We start from the raw sequence: 22,989 nt of genomic DNA, 5'->3' as shown, positions 1-22,989 counted from the left end.
GGGATTTCTGTTGGCTGAGGGAAAACTCAGGGCAGCTGTATTTTGCTGCAGGGACTGGCCTATGCAAAGCTTTTAAATCTTTGCAAAGCTTTTAAAGCTTTGCAAGCCAAAGCTTTGTAAAATCTTTGCCCGTCTTTGCAAGGATCTGCCCGTGCCATCGTGGTACATCTACTGCCATACTTCTGGCAACCTCAGGTGCTGGCATAATGATGAGACCCGCTTATAACCATCATTTTGTGGGCTCATGTGGTCGTAACAAATGACAAATTCAGGGCCAGGCTGACTCCCTTTTTCCAGTTCAATCACCCCCAAGCATAAACAATAAAAAATCTTGCAGAAGGTCTGCTCGCTCAGAAATAGCCACGTTTTTCAAGGAAATGAGATAAAGCCCATTATGTTCTTTGAAAACAGTGGGGAAACCTTCCATTTTTTTTCAAAGGGCTTCAGATCAGGCTCACAAAAAGATCCCATTTGCCGATGTGTTGCTACTGAATATGCAATTCTTTTCAAACTTGCCCATTAAAAGCTTCCGTCGCTTCAAAAATGTGTACCAAATGTAATATAAAGAAGGTTTTAACCTTTTCCATTGAAATTTATAAATTGTAACTTTGCCCCGCCAACTTTACTTTGTACAAACCATCCCAAAAAGGCAGAGCATGGAATTGCTGAGGCACTTTTTCCAGTTATGCTGCCTTCATCTCAATATGATATTAAGTTCAGAGGAGTACCGAAATGCTAATAGTTAGCACCGAGTGAAATACCCAAAGAAAAGCGCTCAGCTGGAGACAAATAACTTTCTTTTCCCAAAAAAAAGAACCCAACATGGCTGTGTTCCACTAAAGATTATTTTGTCCAGCGATGGGTTCAACTCCTACAGTTTCTTCTGTGTGATTTTTTCCTGGTCGTGTTTACTGTCAGAGCACTTTTGTGGTGTTAGTTATCAGAATTAGTTACCCTCAGTGATGCTGAACAGCATTTTATGTCATAAATCGTTTCTTCCAAAATCTTCTCTGGAAGGGGAAATTATTCTTCCCTTTATTGCAATCCAGCTTTTAGCTGAAGAATAATTTTTGTAAAGTCTAGCAGCTCGATTTTGCCATCTTTGGCAAGTAGCTGAGTAGTTTGGCTAAGTAGTTTTTGATTGTATTAGTACAGTCTTTGCTTCAGCAGGTCTTAGAGAAGGGGATTCTCTGCTGAATTAAGCCCTTCCTCCGAAGAAGTTGCAAAACTGCTGATTTCCAAGGACTGGGGATTTTAATTGAGTATGACGATGATAAAATCTGGTATTGCAATTAGTCTTCCTATTAAGTAGCATGCAAAACATCTGGCAGAGCACATGTGCTAAAACAGCCTGCCATGCAGGCATACGTAGGGCGTTCCTCAATGTCTCTGCAAAGTAAATTTTTTCCCACTTTCCCCTTAAATCTTAGTACTTCATTCTGCAGCACGCTGGAAACTCGACGCAGCATCGTTAGCGAAGGTCAATTTATTTTGGAAACATCCCATTTGGTGATTAGCAGCAGAATGCCGTTGCTGAGGTCTGCCAGCAAGATCAGCTGCTGCTCAGATGTGAGCAGCAAGGCGGTTTTCTGATGCAAAGGCATTCCTAGGTTGTCTTAATCAGTAAACTTGAGGTCCATAGGTGTATAAACATCTAAAAGCATGCACCTGTAACTCACTGTACTGTAAATTGTTGATGCTCGAGGACTGCACACCAGGCTCTGGAGCTTGAAAGACGTGGGAATTGATTTTCTTCAGTTGCCACTGTATGTCCTATAATATTCTCCTCACTTGTCTCCTTTGATACCAGTGCAGTTTGGCTCAAATTGGTCCTTACTGCATGCTGAGGGATAAAGCTAAATCGATCAGGTATAAATGAACAATATAATATTCACATCGACATCAACGTTTAGTTGTTCAGCACATATCACAGTGAGGCAGGCCAGACATATCTTTCAAATACAATCTAATGCATGAAAATACTGTATCTAACCAAACAAAAGTGTGTTTTCTGAATGTAAAAATTAATCTTTATGCAAGGGTCCTCTTGATATTATAAATATGCTTTCCCCACGGTACCTGGGAACCCTTAGTCAGGTTCATTCAAGTGGCAAAAATGCTTTCTCAGCCTCCACTACAAATCGGTAGATATTAAAAAACTTTTTTTTCTTCTTTCTTTTTCGGAAGGAACACATCAAAGAGGCTGGAAATGAACATTTAAGTCGTGGAAATGTTCCTATTTTTTTCCTCATATGGGCACAGATGAAGGACACTGCGTTAGCTTTCAATTTGCATTTGAAAAAAAAAATGCATTGCAAATTGCTTTGTCTGGGAAAAGAAAGAGAGAAAGCATCACAATAATTTATTTAACTGCTTAAATTATAGGCAGAAAGTTTAGTATCATATTTATGGTCCTAAAAATACTCCCATTAAGGTATGCAGCAGCAACAGAGCTATTTTGCTTGGAAAAAAAAAAAAAATCCATTGTAATTTGTGTTTTGCTTAGCTACCAGCAATGAGAGTTGCTTTAAAGACGTCGTTTGCTCCGTCTCTTTGCAGTCAGCAGATACGACAGCCCTGAGTCACACCGTCATCGGCCTGAAGCCTAACACCATGTACGAGTTCTCTGTCATGGTCACCAAAGGGCGGCGGTCCAGCACCTGGAGCATGACTGCCCACGCCACCACCTACGAAGCAGGTAAGGCAGGAGCTCCTGAAAGGGGTTTCAATTTTTTTTCATTTATACGCCTTCAAAAGCCCTGTCCAAGTTCAGTGTACCTACAAAATTCACTTCATTTTTTTTTCATGGGTAGCAAAGCAGAGCAGCCATTCCACTGCGTGACTCGGTGTCATTGCAAGAAGTTCAGATGATAGTACCTGTGTCTAATATTTTTCCCCATAATACAAAGATTATCTGTGACTTTTATGATTTAAAACAGTTTCCACTTTTCAAAGAAACCTAAGATCAGGTGAGAACAAGTTTGGAGCACTCTGTTATTCTTAGATAATAATTTTACCCCTTTAAAATTTTAATTTAGGAAGTTCTTTGTGACTTTGTCTCAAGTTTACGAGTTCCCACCTTGTCCTTTTAGTAAAAAGGGCTCAAAGACTGCTTCTATCTAACACAGGACCTTCTTGATTCAAGAGCTAAATGGCTGTGTTATAACTAAGCAACCACAGGGCCATTCAGAATGCAATTTTTTCCTTAGGTTGAGTAGTTGTCTTCAACACACTCTAGGTACCGATATAAACCAGCTTCTACCAGCAGCCACCAAATGAAGTCTGCTGGTAAATATTGATCTGGCTTTTGGTTTTTGTTGTTTTTTTTGTGTGTGTGTGTTTTCTTTTTTTTTTAATGAAAACCACAGTACACGCCAGTTAATTAACAAAGGGAAAATCAGAGGGAATATATGTGTCCTTAGATTTTCCCATGTGATCGCAATGCAATTATCTGAGCTTGATGGAGCGGCTCTGTTAATTAAGGGCATCCTGCACTGCTGATCTTTATTGCCTATTTTGTACCCATGCCGCATGTTGAATTTCCCGTAATGATATTAAAGAATGTACATATCAGCATCGATACAGAATCCACTAGAGATTACTACCACAGGCTATAGAGAATTGCTATGCCCATAATTCAAAAGCAACTCTCAGAGCCAAGATCCATCCCCAGCTCTGCCTACACAAGTCTTGCTGATGCGAGGGGTGTTAATGAGTGCTAAGGGAAACATCTAAAGCTTTGATTTTTCTCATGATATCTTCTGTTCACAATCTGCTGAAAGCAGAGCTCAGCTTCAGCCACTCAAAGGGACTCACGTGGCGAAAACCAGAATGGAAAACCTATGCTATGGGAGGAGGCTTTAAGAACAAGCTTTACTAGTTTAACCTCCTAAATGACAAAAAGCCTGAAAAGGGAAAGAATTAGTCCATGAAAGCATGTCAAGGAAGTTAATACCAGAGAAAGGAAAACAGTATTTAAGAGAAAGACGTTGTTTCCACACAGGTTGATGGATGCATTTAGGGAGAAATAGAATCATTTAAATGGAGAATATTGCAGAACAAACATAGCAAAAGTAAAGAGAAGGAAAATTTTGCTTTGAAAATGAAATGAGGCTAGTTTACAGAAAAGGTTGTTTCTTGCAAATTCCCTGGCATAGCGAGGTGGTCCAAGATGTTTCTTCTAGTCCTCTGTTTTTAAATTGCAGACCCTGTGTCCCTGTCTGCGAGCCAAATTCCCTTTAAATACAACACAACTCTCCTAGAACATAATAGTATTAATGATAGAAATCATAATATTAATAATAATTAATATTAGTAATAATAATCATGGTGACAATAATAATGCAGTCTTCTTTAGTGATGAGGGAGCTTGCATCATGCTGGGCATTGCATCGGTTTAAGAGACCTCTCTAAGAGCTGTGATCTAGATCTAAGATCTGTGGCTTGTCTACTTCATGGTGAGAAAGACTCTTCCAGCAAACAACAGGTGATCAGTCACTTGCTTAATAATTTATCAATGACAACAATTTTTTTTTTACCAACGGATGTATTTCTTAGTTGGTTTTGGATCTCGTTTTTGAAAAATTCGACCGATGCAAACGTTGTGAGACCATCTGCTCAGTGTTCGTTATTTTCATTCCATTGCTTTCATTTTTTTTTCATTCTTTTCAGCTCCAACCTCTGCACCCAAGGACTTGACAGTCATTACACGGGAAGGGAAGCCCCGAGCCGTCATTGTCAGCTGGCAGCCACCATTAGAAGCCAATGGGAAAATTACTGGTACACATTTGCATTACCCTCTACTCTCCTTTTTCTTTTACTGTTCTGATTGTATGTTGCTTTCACTCCCCTATTTTTAGTAGAAACATCTGTTTTTTTCCCAGAATCCTATCTGATCTGATATTATTTTCTCTTACTTTTATCAGCCAACTTGGTCTAGGAGTCGAGGCAACGTTAGAGACACTGCAAGATCACTTGCAGGATGTAAATATTCATTTAAATGCTAAGAACAGTGATTTAAGTTAAAAATGCAGCCCTCTCAGCAAAGGTTTTGTGGTACATGCTGCTCAGTGATAATTAGAAATGACTAATAATAAGTACTTTGTTTGGCAATAATGTGATACATAATATACCTAATGGTAGGTTGCCTGTTTCAGCACACAATGGGAGAATTTATTGGTAGATATTTCACTTTACAATAACAATTTAAGGCGATGATGATCAGGAAAAAAAAATTACTTAATATTGACTGACAAGAACTGAACTTAATGGATGCTTCGCAGTGACAGATTTTATTTTCCAAAATGTTGCGTATAACCTTAGTGCCTAATTAAGACATCCATTAGAAGCCTTTAACGTTAATTTAGGGTGAAAAATACAGTAGAGTTCTATCTGAGATTTTGCATTTAAATGATCACTTTAGGCTGTTAATAGACATCTCAGAGGCATATAATTATTGGGAGAAATATTGTTCAACTACAAAAATGTGCACATTATGGCCTCATTACCACAAACAATCGGTTTACACCAGCTCTAGAACGCATTTTCACGTGGAGGAAAGTGTGCGTTACTACCAATAACCCAGCTACACACTCCTGAAGCACTGAGAAATATAAATGTAAGAGCAAGAAGGCTTCGGCACGATGCCCTGTGCGAGCAATTAGATGTGAGGAGCACTGGGTCAGATTTTCACCAGTTGTAACTCAGCAGGGCTTCCTTGGCATCAGAGGAGGGTGAGTTACACCAGGGAAGCATCCCACTTTATATTACCAATAAAATCAGGATCTATTTCTCTTCGGACGTTGCCAAGCAATACGGATTCTCAGGTTAGACTCGCGTAGCTGAGTATAATTTCAGCCTCCATATTATGAATATTATCTTATAATTTCAGCCTCCATTATCCGAAGTTTATCGGCTGTGACCGTGTCTGAAGGGAGGATGTTTTGAGGAAATGGCTCTGTTTACATTAACCCAGTTCGGTCCTTAGAGAGGATAACTGATGATTCTGCTGGACAACACGCGAGTGCTAACGGTCCTGAATCCCCACTGGCTAAAAGACAAAAATAATAAATAAAGAAAAAGCTTTCCTGACTTTTAAATTGTGAAATGGTTTGGTGGTAGCAACTTTTGTGGAGTTTTTCCATCAAAAGCAGCATTCAGACCTGAGAGTAGCTGGGGTCCCTCGACGTCCAAGCACAAGTTTCTTTCTTGTAGTGCTTGGTTGAAGAACGACTCTCATAAAGATTTTTTACAGCTTCTGTGCCTAAGTTTTTCGTAGACTTTTCAAGGAGAGGAAACAACTCCTTGCAGAGAGTAGAAATGTCTAACAGCCATACCTTCATCCCTAGAAATGTTTGAGCTATATTTTTGCGTTAGTTTGAGAAACTTGGCTATTATATCAAAGCAAATACCATGATCAGTGAAACTGCTTAGTAACCACAAACTACAAGTCTATAAATAATACCCCATGATGTAAACAAGCAAAGAAAAAAAATAGAAAAAAAAATACACAAAATATTATCATTTCCATCCTGGTGCCATTTGTCCCTGACCAGCATAACCATTGCTGTGGGATGAGAGCTTCGAAAAGCATCTTTATTTCAGAAAAAATAAAATAGAGGAGTAGTGATGATAAACTTTACACCGATTTTTTAGTAACGTTGGATCTCAAGCACCAAAATGAAGTCCAGAAGTCTCATCTGGGCTCTCTGCCTTCCAGAAGCTCACTCCTGTGGTGCTGATATATAAGACCAAAATAGGATCGTACCTTTTTGCATGCTACTAGAGTGCCATGGACAAAAGAGGGGAAAGGAAGGAAAAAAGAAAGAAAACAAAGATATTTATCTCCAGAATATCATTTGCCAAGAAGGTTCTTCCTACAAACTTCCGTTGTTTCCTAACACTGCTATTTCTACTCCCTAAATCCTAAAAATTTTAAGTTTTATTCAGTCTTAAGCAGTAATTGCAATGCCCCAGTTACCCAAAGTCTGAGATTGAGTTCTTCATTCTTTTCCCAAAAATACTTCCCCTAGATGTGCCAGGAAATATTACATGGCTTCCCGTGAGCACCCAGTACTTGATGTGCATCATTAAAGCCATTTCATTTTATTTCAGCACTGAAACCCTAAAGACTTACATTGTATGGTTTATGGCATTTATCAGACTGAATGGTGCACCTGTATTCGAGAAATGTGCTCATAACAGAGCCGTTTAGTGTGTGCTACCTATTTTTATATTTGTTCAACCCGTATCTCTTGCAGAGAATGCCGTAATTGTTGTTTTGGAGTAAAAATAGACAAATACGAATTAATTGTCACAGCCTCCTTTGAAGCTATTTTGATCAGACACCCACTGTTGCTGCTTTTAAAGAGAAAATAGTAGTTTTTAATCAATCTACATTTTCCACGGACGTTGCAGAGGAAGCACGTCGCTTGAAGCACTAACCAAGAGGCTGGTTTTTTTTCAGCTTACATCCTCTTCTACACCCTGGACAAGAATGCTCCCATCGACGACTGGGTGATGGAGTCCATCAGCGGTGACCGGCTCACCCACCAGATCCTGGATCTCAGCCTGGACACCGTCTACTACTTCCGAATCCAAGCCCGCAACGCCAAGGGAGTGGGGCCCCTCTCTGATCCCGTTTTCTTCCGGACGCTGAAAGGTTTGGATCTATCTCATCCTGATATTAATGATAGCTCCAGTGTTCTTCTAGCTCCGTGGGAGCTTTGCAATTAATTCCACGGCAGCCAGAAGAACTCCTACTACTTGAAACTATTATTGAGAGATGAAAGCCAACCGCTGCATATGGTAGTTGACAAGAGTAAACCACATAATGAGTCAGTAACCGTAGTTTTAAATTCAATCAGCTTGGGGAGAGCGCTCTGACACCACCTAACTTCCAGCCATCAGTGGTAGAGCTAATTGGATGTGCCTGGATTTCTCCAGGGACCTACCTTTTCTTTTGGGATCCTCAGGTGACTGTAGGAGCTGGCAATGACTCACTCCTATCAACAGAGCAGTCTCACGCACGATTATAATTAAAAAATCTCAGCAAACTGAGATGCAATCTGACTTCACATGGGGAAAATTGTCCCAGATATTTTTCAGTGCCTGCTATTAACAACAGAAATTACTGCTGGATCTCTCCCTGTTAGTGACCGGCAAAGCAGGGGCACCCATTTTTTTTGGCCGGTGCATGTTTTAACCGGGCCACTGTGTTTATGAGAGCAAAGGACTCGTACCCAGCTCAATTTTTAATTAGCACAGTGAGATATTCCTCTTCTGTCCTCCCTGCTGCCTAGCTGTGAAGGCCTGACATCATCTCCCCAGAAATGATTCGATATGAAGGTGTAAGCAACATTGCTGTGAGGGGGGAGCGGGATGTTTGCAGCAGCTCTGCTCCTTCTATTTTAACTGTCACTCACTGATTTGCACAAAGGTATGAAATTACTGCTGAAAAGAGGTATAATTAATGAAAAAGTCGAATGGCATAAACAGCAAACCTGTTCCAGGAAAGAAGCGTGGCGTGTGAGAGAGCACTTCAGTGATCTATCTGCGGGAGGAAATCCAGGGGTTTGCACATAAAAATAACATCTTGGCAGAAGGGAATTGGAAGTGGATTTAGGCTGGACCTGCAAAGTCAGGGTTAGAGGGAAATTCAGAATGAAAGCTGTACACAAAAGCCTGGGAATTAGCATTCAAGCTCAAACCTCTTTTTAATCAGTTATAAGTGACTTCATTAAACGTGGGCTGTATAAAAGCTAAGCGAAATGACCGAACAAAAGGGGTGACGTGCAATCCCTCCATCGCTCCTTTTATTTTTATTTTTATTTTTATTTTCCTGTTGGGCAAGAGCTCATATTCGAGTTCATCTTTCAGCAGCCCTTTACGTGAACAGCAAACTGCCTTTTCCTGCCGCCCCTGATGGAAGGAGGAGGGGAACCTCCGTGTCCAGCGGGTGCCTGGCACTTCCCATGAAGGAGGGATTTGGATGAATGAGGCAGTGTCCTCGGCAGCCCTGGCAGAGAGCTTGCCCTTTCTGCTTCGCTGCTATCCGTGTCTACGAAGCGTGCTGCCGACCATTCAGGCCGGGAGTGAAAAGGCTCATACAACAGTTTTCATGAATTAGCACAAGTCAGAAAGAAAAAAAAAAAAAAAAAAAGTTAAAATTGTACCAATTTGTTCGGAGCTTATCGCAGCCAGCCCAGGTTTGCAGGACTTCCTTGTCCAAGTCGTGTTTCCCTTTGAATGAATTGCGGGTAAGATCGTGATTATTCATTCTCCACTGCCATGAAATGTGAAGAGATAGCACTTTGTGGGTGCTTCATCTCCATCAGGCGGATGGTGCCAACTTAATTTCATGCTCACGATTTGTGCCAAGCAGAAGGCTGTTAGGCTGAGTCGAGGCATCAAAATATAATAACCACAGACTAATGAGATATCAAAAGATATAGAGACTCGGATATCTAAGTAAACTGAAAGATTAATGTACTAGATACCCCCTACTTTGTAATGTTTACACAAAGTACCATAAAACTCATTTGGGAAATGAATTCTGGATCAGACAGCATCAACAGATACCAAAAAGATGAATTTATACATTTGTTACATCTCGTAATTGCCTACAAGGACTATGTCTAATACCCTGCCATGAATATTTAATGATAACCACCCTAAACATGTCATGTTCAATAATATTCAGCTGTTTGTTGGTTTTTTTTTGACAAATATTTCTCTGCACTTGAGGTGAAAAGACTTTCTGAAGTCTTGAGTGCGTTCTGATTTATGCAGAAACGTTGGTTTCCTGCCCTTAATGATTATTAACAGCAGAGGTGTAGGCGCCATATGGTAATGTGTGCTCTGATGGCAAATATATGTCCTGATCAGAGAAAGTTTTAAGCCGTGAAGAACGAAAAAAGCATCAAAGAGCCACTAAGTCACCCAGCGTCTGATTTCATACGTTATAACGTTCCTCCAAGGAAACCAGGCCATTGCCATGTAAGTATTTGTAGTGACTTCCCTTTACTAATGAAAACGTAGTGGGCTGTGAGAAATAGGTATGTTTAGTAGTAAATAACGCTCCCATGGAGCAATGAGTTTATGTTCTTCCACCTCGGCTCCACTGATGATAATACACAGGCAAATGGCAAATCCTTAGCATATGGAAATCGTCGTCACACCGTGAACTTCAATCAATCTGTGACAGTTTACATCACTCGAGGATCTGCTTTTTTATGCTCTGGCTGGCTAAATTCATCACTGCATGCATGAAGAGTCTGATGCAAACATTATAAGGAGCCTGGAAGATGGATAAAATGTGATGAAACACCCCACAGCTTTCTGACTAGGTGACTTGGGCCCAAACTTGAAGTCATTACTGGGATTTTTCTTACTCCTTCGTGAGAAAATACCTGGATAATTTCAATAAATATTATCCGCACATACACACGTCTGTGGCAGAGAACAGAGACTGTCTCGGTGTTACATTGCTTGATGGTGCATAAACGAATCATTTTCAGAAATTCACTAAGTAGAAATAAGCAAACACAACCCGAAATTTCTTTGCCACTGCCCAATGAGATGTGATAGCTGCAGGGGGAATGAATGAACCCATGGCAGGCAGAGAGGAGGGAGGATTTCTTCGGTCTTTCAACTAATTTGTCAGTGAGCGTTCTCCTCTGTTGCAGAAACAAGGAAATCTTAGAGGCGCGCTTGCTGAGTGTAGGTGTGCTTTCTTCTGCTGAGCTGCACCTCTTCTGGATTCCAGCCAGCATTTACAAACAGGCTGAGCTGCTTTAATTAAAGAAAATGAAACAGCATTCTGCTTATCGGAATCACACGCAGCGTTGCTCCGATCCGCGTCCGCTGGCCAAGCTGCCTGTCAGTGCACCAATAAAATAAAATAAATAAAAGTGAATAAAAACCTCGGTCGGATGTAAAGGGACAAATGGAAAAGGGGAGAGAGGGAGAAGGAGGGCACAGCCTGAGCTTCACACTCTCAGACGATCCCTTCATGCTAAGGTCAGGAAGGAAAATCTGATTCTTCTGCAAGGCACCAGGTTAAGCCTTGCCGCTGTACCATGTGTGCCGGAGCCCCCAAACCTCAGGGGCTGCCCATGGGCCTGTGGGGCACCATTCCCAGCCCTGCAGTGCCCTCTAACGGGTTTGGGGGTCATTGAAGGAGCTCTTCCCCCTTCCACAGGCCTGGAGAATATGGATGTGGCCATATGGGGGACAGGTTGGGTGTAAACCGCTGCTAGTTCAGCACCTTCATCGTTCCCTAGCACAAAACCACGATCTAGCAGAGGTTTCAGAGACATTTTTAGCAGCGAGGGGTTCAGCATGCCCTGCAGCTGCAGGTGGTCATGATCAAACTTGCAGCTTCATGCACCAAATGACATTTTTTCCCCCAATTTCCTGCATTTCATTCTCTCATATTCATTAAGCAGAGGACCGGTTAATGCTCGTAGCTCTTCATGTATCCAAGGGAAGCTGAAAAAGGAAGGCTTTTAATGTATCTATTGAAATGTGAAGTCTTGTCGAGCACACTTCAGATCACGCTATCTTTTATGGTTATTATGCAAAAACATGTAAATACTTTTAAAGTCTTTTGTAGAAGGCTGAAACAATGATAATATGCGTCAAGCTGAGCGTTCAGCTTGCAGGTGATTTGGCCATAATTATTCAAAGAACCGGAGTTTCTCTTCTCTGCCTCTCTCTCCCTCTTTTTCCCTTCTTGCTTAATTAAACTTCCCAGATCATGGTGGCATATCAAAGAACGAGAGAACGAGAAAATACCGGGGGCAACTTTTCACCTTTGTGAAAACTTTGTGCAAATATTTGACGTGGAGCACGGTGCGACCTGCGTTTGTCCTCTTTAGTTCTCCAGGGGCTCTTTGAGAAAAGGGAAGGCTAAAAAAAACCTCCTTCCCCCCTGGGCTGCCTGCTTGGGGATGCTTTGCTCTGGGGTTTTCCCTTCGCCAGCGGCCCGGCTCTAACGACGTTGTCTCTTTCTTGCAGTTGAGCACCCCGACAAAATGGCCAATGACCAAGGTACGGTGCCCTCAATCTGTCGCCTTCATTCCTGGCATCCCCGCCGCGCCGCCGCCTTTCACCTGGGCTGCACACCTGAGGAGGCAGGCGCCGGCGCGCTAATTAATCTTGTTAATGAAGTTCTGCTCGGCTGAGGCTGCTGCTTTGATGGGGAAGATGTAAATTTTCGGGAGAGGAAATTGTTTTGTCTCTTTTCTGAAGGACCAATTAAAATGTCAAGCTGCTTTGTATGAAATAAATTTTTAGTCTCTCTGCTGCACTTCTGAATAATTCACGTTAAATATAATTAAGCTCGGCATAATTCCCCGGCTCTTCCTGCACCCTTTTGTGGGTTATAGATTAAAGTTCAGAAGGCTCACGGTGAGAAATCATAAATCATCTTTACCCTCAAAACAGCAGCTCTCGTTTAATAATCGCAAAGTTTAGTCAACTTTTCAAGGCATTATCATTATGTTTGCCAAACATGAATGTGTCTGATTAGTCACAGCTCCTCTGCTCCTATCCCCTTTTCAGTACTTGGAAAGTGTGTTGCTGGGATATTTTTCATTTTTTACTCTAGACCTGTTTATTCGTAAGTATTTATTTCAATTATACCCAGAAGATCATACATTTCTGTGACATCTGCCCAAGGAAATGGTCACGGGGACTTTGGGAGAACTCAGAGGTGATGCTGGGAGGTGCGTTTGGTTTGAACTCTCGCTTTAGGTTTGTGTCGAAGGCAAAGTGAGAGGTCAACCTCAAATCCTAGCTTCACTTACCAGCTGCCATCATACCCCGATTTAATGAATTACATTAATTTGAAACATGGAAATTCCTGGTGGAAACAAGAGCATTATTTAGGGCTTCAAGCTGGAACACCCATGGGAGTTACCCTATTTCTTCACGAGGGTTTCACCATGTACCAGGTACCACCTGCAGTACAAGAAGGCAGCACATCCCTGCAGGCGAGACCCACTCTCAGCCAATTTGGGAAATTCGATGTCTAATTTCAGCACATAATCTTCTCCGTAAAGGCAGAAAGAAGTATCTAAATTATAAAATTAAAAGCTGGTTTTGCTCGGTATGATTTATTGCACCACAGCACACACAAATTGAAAATGTCAGCTTTGAATAGATAAAAACTGCTTTTAAAAGGTAAATGTGTTAGGTTGCAAAGAAGCCTGAAAGTAAATTATCAATATATTTTTCTCGAATTTGCATTTAAAATATATTCAGGCAGGCTCAGAAAACTTAGGAGAGGCTTCAGCACAAAGTATCACCTGGTAAAGCAGGATTGAAAGAGCATCACTTTTTTATAAAATGGGGGAAAAAGGAAGGCTAGATGGAAAATTGAGTTTGTTGTGTTTGTTTTAGTTTTTCCCTCTTTCATCATATCTGTACTGCTGCTTGAGTGCTATTTAATGACCTTGTGGCACAACACATGGAGCATCTCCCATCGCAGCTGGTTGTGATTTCGAGAGGCAAAGCCTCAAAAAAGAGCCTCTGGCAGGCAGCCTCTGAGCTCCCAGCTCTGCCCTCGCTGTCACAGCACCATAGCTTTGTGCAGCTATTGTAGCACAGCCACTCTTATATCCATCTTCCATTATTTCTCTATACTTGCCCCAAATCTTCTGCCCATGAAACTGGTGTCAGTAGAAGCAGTGCCTCGCTCCTGACTTTCTGCTTGCTTCATTCCCTGTAATGCTGCAGAAAAGTCAGAGGTTTTCGGATGCTCAGCGTTCTGCTTGTGGGTAGAAAAATACAGAAAATGTGGCAAAGCATTTTTCTGTTCCACAGAAGTGTGATCTTACCTCCGCCACGGGGATTAACGAAATCAGATTCTCTGCAGAGACACCTGCCTGTCCCTTCGTGTGCTGCGGTGTAATTAATGGGGAGAAGTGAATAAGCATGACAGGTTAACTCTGCATATGGCAAGCGAGCACAAATTCCTTGAGTGACTGCAGAGAAGGAGTTCTGGGCCATTTCCCTTTTGTGCATCCTGCTCCTCTGGGGAAGCTGTGACCCTTGCTAAAGTCTCAAAGCCTGCAGAAGGGTGCAGCCTGCAGAAGCTCCAGTTCATTGCTTTAAACATTTGGGGGGAGCTCTTCCTCTCCCAGCCAGCTGCTCAGAGTCTCAGCCTGCATCGTGCTTAAAATACAACCGTGATTTGTTATTCACTTGAAAATAATAAATTACATGGTGTCACGGTGGTTAGATAAAGTAATGTTAAGACCTGTTTCTGCATTTTTTAAAGATCATTTCGAGATACAAAATGATACACAGCCTTCAGCGTGTAGGGTGGTTACTAAATGCATGCTGGATAGCTCATGGTTGATTACAATAGCAAAATAGCTGTTATCGTGCTTCTTATAGATACTGCACTTATAGATACCTATAGGTATGAAAGCTACAATGGCTTTCTATAATTGGGAAAGCAGTAGGATTAGTGGGGAGCAAAATTAAGGTGATAGAAACTGTGCCCTGGGTGCTCAACCCCATCTACCTCCAGTCACCCTGCCCTCTCCCTGCAGGAAAACCGCCTCCTGGCCATTTAAGTGACAAAAATTAAACCTTCTTGCTGGGTGTTTAGCAGATAGCAAGCATGCACAACATGAGTTAAACATGATCAGTCCCTCTTGGTGTTACCTGTACATAAATACTGCCTTTCGTCTGGGTAGGTGAAATAAAATTCATTGCAGTTCTTTAGGGCTGTAGTATAGAAGAAGGAATTCTCAGCCTTTTGTGGTTTGTTTCCTAGGCTTGTTGGTATCTAAATTCAGCTTCCACTTTTAAATGACCTCCGTGATGAATTCTTATAAGAGAAAGTCCGAGGCCCTCACTCGATCTGCAGGCAACTCTATTAAAGACGAGTCACCGGGGCCAGGTCTCACTGTAACTGTACTGCGAGCAGCGAGATAAACAAAGTCAAATTTCCTAAAAGCTCGTTTGCCTCAGAAATAATCAAAGCTAATTCTTTAATCATCCAGGGTCTGAAGCAACGCTCACTGAAGTCAGCGATAGCCTTTTAAATTACTCCGTGCTTTGGACAAGGCCCTTGGGGGCCGTCTCTGCCACAAATGCAATTCGTATTGAGTGACACGAATTAACTCTGGTAGGTCATCCATCTCCGACACCAGCACGTGGCTGTGAAGTTCAGAGAGAAAAAGGCACTTCTGTGGCAGCAGAGCAGAGTTGGAGGCTGTGGGACAAGTGAGGGGTTTTGGGCAAAAACCCCGGGGTTTCAGGGCACGAGGCAGTGCAGCCTTGAGGGGCCAGTGTGCGGTGAATGAGATGGGGCAGAGAGCACAATCTGGGGAGAACTTCAAGAGTTTTTGGCCATCGTAAAGGCAGCAGAAGTGATAATATGAAAGTAAGCATAAAATTACAGTTTCAGATGCTCAAGAGAGAATTTTTATCACAAATTTTGTGTATGTAGGAGAAGGCCAGCTGCTTTCTTAGGAGCTATTGTCGAGGCTTCCTTAAGTCTTACAAACTCTGTTTATGATTTTGGTCTGGAATTTAGAGGCAAACTGGGTGAAGAAGAGATTAATTCACTCTGTTTTATCTTGCCCCAGTTTTCATTTGATAAACCCATATTAAATTTAGTCCCAATTTTGTCAATATAGGACTTGTAAACAGTAATGTGTGGCCATCGGAATTAGATCTGTGAAAGAGCAAAAAGCTGATTTCTGCCTTTGGACTACAGCTGTTTCATAGCATCCCCTGGAAATTCTGATAAAAGGAAACATACCCAATTTTGAACAAATATTTTTTATTATCTCAGGAAATTTCAGTACATTTTGATTGTTCTATTGTTTTCCAAAAAAGCTGTTTTCCATGAAATGGACCGTTATAAACTATCCAGATGAATTGTGTATGGAATGGAATGTATGTATGGAATATAGGCGTGAGTTTTTTATATATATGACGTTCCTCTTTATAACCATAAACTGGAGATTTAAGATTGAGCTTCAGCACTTGCCGCCATGGTGAGGCCTACAGGAGGTCTCCAGCTCCCCATGCCCGGAGCAGGGCCTGTGGCCATACCAAGCTCCACAAAAAGTCCACGGAGAAGATCATGACAGTCAGTTGTGTTTCCAAATCCCAAGAAAACCTACAAATCTACAGCTGTGCTTCCAAATCCCAAGGAAAATGGAGGCCTGCATTGTCCTGCACCCAGCCTGAAGGCCCGTTTCAGGGTTCCCAGGCGGTGCGGGGACTTTGGGGGATTTTGCTTCTCCCGAAGAGGGACTGAAGGCCAGTTGTGTGGTGGCACACCTGCAGTTTTACACCTCGGTGCTCTTCATCTCATGAGTAAACAGCACACTAATTGTTTCAACTCTCAGAGCAAGGCAGTTTGAAGCGCAGTCCAGTCAAGCGTGGAATTTGGCTGTCTGTAGTTCATTCTCCTCCATGCTGGACTTGGGCAGCCGTGTTGCTCTTCACCTGCTTGAAACCTTCCTGTGCTCGGTGGTGGTGGGCTGGAAACTCTTAATGTGCATTTTTCATGTGTTTTCCTGTGTGAAAACAGCTGCCAGTACATTTATAGCCTGATACCAGCCCCCGAAAAGCCGCGCTGTCTCACGCAGTGACAGCAGAAGGTGTTCAGTTTGCCTCTTTATTTCCTTTGACGGCCTTGGGCTTTTGGCTCTGAAGCTATTTTGCAAACTCTGGGAGTAGCATCAGTGAAAGGATGAGCTATTCAGATCTTTTTTCAAAGAGCTGCTTCCTAAACAAATAATGCAGCAGTCTGCAATGCTCTTTGCTACTAGGAGAAGCAATAAAAAGTATCCCATTTATCAGAAGAACCTCTTCTGAGGAAAGAAAGAAAGAAAAACAAAACCAAAAACTTTCTTAAGGTCAAAAACATGGAAAGCATCTGCAAGGAGGGATCTCAGAAGACATGCTTGAAATTATAAGGAGGGTTATTCCTGCATAATGGTTGCGTTTCCTGCTATGCTGAGACATCGCTGAGACAGCTACCTCAGGAGGCACCTTGAAAAAGCAGAACTAGAAATTCAAGAGGAAATGTGGTATCTGTTCATCTAATCGTGCCTTTCTGCCCAAACCCCAGGGTCCTTCCCAGAAGTCTGCCAGCTTATACATGCTGAAAAGCAAACTTAAAAATATTTCTGCCTTCTTCGAGCTTTTCAGCTCTCTCTAGCACAATGTGTTGTCTCCTTCATTACCTGGTGCTGGCTGTGGATGGGAAGACAAGAAGACACAACCCCTCGTGCTCTGAGTTGTTTAAATGATGACGGATGCAGAACTTCAGTGCTCAAAGCTGAATGTCTGGAGGTCTGCCACATAGTGTGGTCAACGGGGGGAGACAGGGGCCTTCAAAAACAGGTTTTCCCAATGCCCCCGCAGCATTGCACATCCCAGGCTGGCCTGATGTCCCTCTTCAGGAATAAATTCTTCAAGGGATACCTGGGGAGGCAGGAAACATTGATTAGTCTCTGCTTTCTCATACGAGAACATTGCTCAGCTTATTTTCTCAGTATTTTTGGACTGTTTATGGCAAAATGCAAGAGGAAAAAGATTTATGCTATTATCTCAACAGAATTTCTGACCCCTTTCCAGGTGCTGGAGACCTGGGAGGATGAAGATCTGCTGTGGTCACAAACGTCTTGATTTTTTTTTTGCCTTGACATGATCAAGTCAAAATGGTTAATGAATATAATGGTCATGGAAAAGGCACTTGCTTTTTCAGAAAAAATACTTGACTCACTGAAACATTTGAAAGACAGAAGTGAAATGGAGGAGTGAGAGATGAGAAAGAATATGTAGGATCAAATGGATTTAGGTTTTAGTACCTCAGAAAGCATACTAAAACTCATAAAAAAAAAAAAAAAAAAAAAAAAAAGTAGGAAAAGCAAGTTTGAAAAAAAGCAGTTCTGGAAAAAGCAGCTCGTTATTCAAGAATTTACAATCGTTTGTTCCAAAAACCTTGAGTAACATGAAGGAAAAAAGCTCCACTGGAAAATGGTGGAAGTCAAAGAGTTAGTCCATGGTCTGACCAAAAAAAGAGAGATCTAGACATACCTGTTGATTTATTTTGACCTTATAAGTGTCTTTCTGGTTGGCATGGAGGGTTTACATCCGAATTCAGTGGAGTTTTGGACTTGTCTTCCAGCAGATGGGAAGCCCACTGGTGCCATGGAGAGTGATGGCAACTCTAAGCACAGGGCGTGTTATTCCAAAGCATTTTATTCCAAATAATGTCTTAGTAGCAGAACAAAGCTGAATTAACCTAAATTCAATCTTTAAAGAATTTTGGAAATGTTTCTAGCCCCCAAGCCCTCCTGGATATGCTCAGTGTAGCCTGGTTGAGAGGTTGCTGTGTCTCCATTGCTGGTCCCTTCACAGGGCAGGGTCTCGGACAGGGTGAGCTCTCCAGGACACCCATCACACCGAGTGCTGCTTTTCCCCAGGAACATAGTCCTTAAATTCAGAAAAAAAAAAAAAAAAAAAAAAAAAAACAGGAAAACTGAAACGGGCAGCTGTTCACGCAAATATTTATACAATAAAAATGTGATGCATAATGCCTTGAAAAGTGCTCTTCTGCTAATTCAAAAAGTACTGAACTTGGAGTCAGGCGTGCAGGTTAGTTTGGTTTTTTTTTTGAAGTTCCCAATATCCAGATTGAATTTTTGAATGTGTTAAGCTCCCTCTAAGATCTGTCAGTGTGGGCTAAGTAGCAAAAATAGCAATGTTTAGCAGCCTCCCGTTGAGATACCCAGGTTCCTAAGCACAATATAACCCCGGTGTCACAACGTATTCACAGGTAGCAGTGTACTACGGTGACTATGACTGCTGTAGAGTGTCATCGTGGTAAACAGAATTACTATATATCTTACATTTATCTCTATTTTGCCTGCTTTTACAGCTAAACATTTTGCAACCTTGTTTTCTCGGGATCAAGTTGTTGTAGCTGTGCAATTACGCTGATTGAAAAGATGATTACGCTGAAGTCTCTTCTGATGATAATCATCTTACATTTATTTAGGGCCATTCATCACAAAATACTTGCCAAATTGGTAGACAAAGTTATGCACATCAATTCCTTCACAGCCCACAGAAACACGAGTACCTCTGGAGGGGAATTATGGCAGTTGTTTAACGGTGCGCAGCAGCAACAAACAACTGCAGGAAAGTGAGAAAATGTTGTTTTTTTTGGGGCTGAATGTCCCAAGAGATTGGATGGAGATGGTGGTTGTTGGAAGGAGAAGGGACAAAATTAAGGAGGTGAAAAGACGAACACCTGAAATTTTACTCCGTTAATTTGGAGTGCAACTATTCCCTCAGCAGCCAAACCATTTTTAGAATAATAATCATATTCCTTCTTCTTCTTCTTTTTTTTTTTTTTTTAATCTTAGGAGTTAGAAAATAGGCAATTTTGAGAAGCGGAAACAGTGCAACAGTTGTGGAGTTACATTTCCATCATTTTTTCCATCAACAGGTCGTCACGGCGATGGCTCCTACTGGTCGGTGGACACCAACCTGATTGACAGAAGCAGCCTGAACGGTAAATGCAGGCTCCCTCCGATGACATTTTACATTCTCGCATTTCCATTTCATCTTTCTCTGGAAAACAGCATTTCTTTATTAATTAGTTCTGCCCTAAGTTGGGAAGAAACAAGGGTAAACCCCGTGGATTAAGGCTAATTAACTGGACCTAATCATTGCCAGCTGGGGTGGAGGTGCACAATCAATGACTTTATATTCCCAAGCCCACCTCCAGTACCTAACAAAGCCTTGTCACCTCCCGTTATTGAATGAAACAACAGGCACGGTTCCCTGAAATGCGGTACCAAGTGAGGTTCCAAATACAAAATAATTACAAGGCACATAGCTGATTAACTCAGACTGATTATTTTCTTCAGCCAAGACAAGGAAGGAATGCTAAGAGTCCTTACCTTCTCCTGTCCTAGTTTGCTGTGGGCTTAGCTCCTGCTGTTCCTTATATATATAAAATATAAAATACTTCATCATAATTATAGGAAAAGGGACTTTAGAGCTGTAAAGAGAACTTCCAGGACCTGCAGTAAAGGGTAGGGAAGGAAGATTTGTTGTTTTCCTTGATATTCACCGTATTGTTTTATGTGATGTCTTCTTTCAGTGCCTTTTAGTCAGCATGGAAATGAAAAAGAAAGCCAAATCTTTGGGATTTCTGTACTAGGCCATTGTAAAGCCAAAAAGATGCCACTTGCAGCTGCTTGTCATATTCAGTTGCCTGAAAAAAAGACAGGAGAAAAGGCAAATTATTTCAATAACTTAACTGAAATAACTTAAAGTAACTAAAGAAAGGACATTAGGGCAGAAAACAAATGACATTAGGGCAGAATATTACGATTAAATTACATCTATCACTATCTAAAGCTGTTACTTGGAAAGATTTGCCTTTTTTTTTTCCCGTCTCATTCAGGCAAAGGCAAAATGAACCCCCCCACACACACATTGTTTGGTTTGTACGTGGGAGGCTGCGGGGATGACGCCATCAGACAACTCCCGAGCTACTTTTCTTGTGAAATCCTTGACGTGCAGCGGCACAGCTCTTCTCTTTGCATCCCCTTGCACCGATCCCGGTGAAGATTTAGATTCTTTCAGCTGAAGTGGAGAGGGTTTGGGGGATTTGTGAGTTTGTAGGCTTATAGAGTGCCTATAAAACCCCCTTAGCAGACAGAGCAAACGCATCCCTCGCTGTTCTGTGTGGGTGTCCGTAACAGATGACCCTGTCAATAGAGACACAAAAATCCAGAATTATTATAAAAGCATAAAATGGGCTTTTCCCTACGTAACGGGGAAAAATAGAAGCGAGGGAGCTGTGCTTGAAGTCAGTTTGACCGGGACTTGATGATAGAAGTGGTGGCATCTTCAATCCCAGTCTTGCAGCTGCATTGAAACCAAAGGTTTTAAGACGATGTGGTGCCACCCAAAAGGCTTTCCATCTTGTTGTGTTTTACGGACAGCTCCTAAAGAGGGAGAGGAATAAACCCACCGCTAACCACCTGCCGTTGTCCTTGTTGTCCTTGCAGAGCCCCCCATCGGGCAGATGCACCCTCCCCACGGCAGCGTCACGCCCCAGAAGAACAGCAACCTCCTCGTCATCATCGTCGTCACCGTCGGCGTCATCACCGTGGTGGTGGTGGTGGTGGTGGCCGTCATCTGCACCAGGCGCTCCTCGGCACAGCAGAGAAAGTACGTTTGCAAATCTCAGGGCAGAAGGAGAAGGGAATTACACCCGTTATGCTTCAAAGTAGATGCAGGAAAAGACCTCCGTATAGAAGAGAGGGGGATTTGGGGACCAAAGCGCATTTTGGGGATGGGTCTTTTGTAGTTTTTGGAGGTATGGGCTTGGGAAAGCTGGAGATCACTCAAGAGTGGCGAATATTCCCTGCCCCCAGGTTGCATGGTGAAAGAATAAGCACCCCTGCTGCGGTCAGCCTGGAGAAATCAGCCTGTCAGGCACATCTCTCTGTTGTTTACATTGCCAAGTATAATTCAGACACAGGAAAGAATCAATCCCATTGATTTAAAGGGAAAAAAAAAAATGTTTGTCTGTGCCTGGCGATGCTATCAGACTTTCTGGCTCCGCAGCTCTGCACCTGCACAGCTGAGGACCACAGAGAGTCCTGCTCACTCGGTAACCTTTGGGAGGATGCTCTCCTCCCCAGACAGGCTGTCGCCAGAAGTCTTCCAGGAAAATGCAGTAACAATTCTTTCTCGAGATAATTCTTAAATACTTGGGAAAAAAAAAAATAGAAAATTACAGAGAAAAATCTTTAGGATTCTTCTAAAATGCTAAAAAAGGGCAGCAGCGTAAAGCACAATAGTGTCTTTTTTTAGGTTTCCTGAGAAATTGGAGGTGGGGTGAGTGGCTTCGAAACAGAGCTGGGTTTGATACATTGAATTTATTGAAAAATACTCAGAAAAAGGTTCATTATTCTACTCTCGTGAGATACTGGCAACGAGAAAGTGAAGTTTAAACATAGTTTAGCCACAAGAATGGTGTGTTGTTGTGTTTTTTCTCAAGAGCAAGACCAAATTTATGACATTGATTTGCGTGGATGCTTAAAGAAGGGTGATGCTATGAAAGGAGGGGGGGACAGGAGGGCTCCCACATATGCCAAAATTAGCCTCAAGCTGGCTGAGCACAGGCAGACGGCAGCTGGAGGTGTTTGACAGTCACTGGGCAAAGTGTTTTCTGTGAAGATGGATACTTGAGCATCGACTTTTTAACTAGGAAAGCTCTCATGGAGGCAGAAAAATAAAGGCCCTTGCTTCTAGGAGGGCTCGGGTAGCTGAATGCTGAGCTGATTTTACAATTGGCTTCTGTTGTGAATTTTAACACCTGGAAATCAGGCCATCATTCGAAGGCAATGGAAATGCGTCCGTTGAGTGGTGTTCGCCGAATCCAGGCCAAAGCTCTCCTGGGTTTCTTAAAAGGAGGAGGGAATTGGCAAGAGGGACAAACAAATAGAGAGGTTCATCTGTCCAGCGTCAAAACTTACATGCCCAGGTCTGAATTAATCAGCCTCAACCTCCTTGGTAGCTCCATGGGAGGAACGGGAGTGTTCAAAGATTTATCTTCTCCAAAGATATCAGAAGACTTCCAATTTGAAGGCATTTATTCCTCTCTTTTTAATTAAAAAATATGAAGGTGGCAAACTTGCATTTGCTGTGTAACTTCTGAGCATCTCCAGGGGTGGATCTGCCCCAAGTGACCCTACGCCAGCCATTCCTGACCCGAAAATGAGGAAAAAGGAGTGCAATAAATGTGAAACGATGGATCTGAACTTTGGAGCAGCAGGAAGAAAAAAAAAAAAAAACTGAGCTTCTTCAGAACAGAGTTTGTTGGCGTGAATCTGTTTCTGACCTGCCTGGAGAGCTGCATCCTGTGACACCCAGAGTTTGGGCAGCAGCTTTTCTTGGCAGCTGGTTCTTATTATAAAATCA

At 42.2% G+C, this 22,989-nt stretch overlaps 1 protein-coding gene across 1 annotated transcript in view; it reads left to right on the top strand.

Moving 5' to 3' along the window:
- Positions 1-22,989, top strand: part of LOC309889411 (netrin receptor DCC-like) — a gene marked incomplete at both ends in the record, with an annotated part of 358,394 nt that overhangs the window by 311,770 nt on the left and 23,635 nt on the right. The window contains 6 exons of the mRNA XM_082782226.1: positions 2,560-2,698; positions 4,672-4,779; positions 7,466-7,660; positions 12,019-12,051; positions 19,493-19,558; positions 21,069-21,231. Of these exons, the coding sequence (XP_082638352.1) occupies positions 2,560-2,698; positions 4,672-4,779; positions 7,466-7,660; positions 12,019-12,051; positions 19,493-19,558; positions 21,069-21,231 (704 nt within the window). The remainder of the gene's footprint in view (positions 1-2,559; positions 2,699-4,671; positions 4,780-7,465; positions 7,661-12,018; positions 12,052-19,492; positions 19,559-21,068; positions 21,232-22,989) is intronic.

The sequence above is a fragment of the Aythya marila genome (genome assembly GCF_965140915.1).
Source record: "Aythya marila genome assembly, chromosome: W".
Taxonomy (NCBI): Eukaryota; Metazoa; Chordata; class Aves; order Anseriformes; family Anatidae; genus Aythya; species Aythya marila.
Note: the sequence above shows the minus strand (reverse complement) of the source record. Positions and strands in the feature narration are given on the sequence as shown.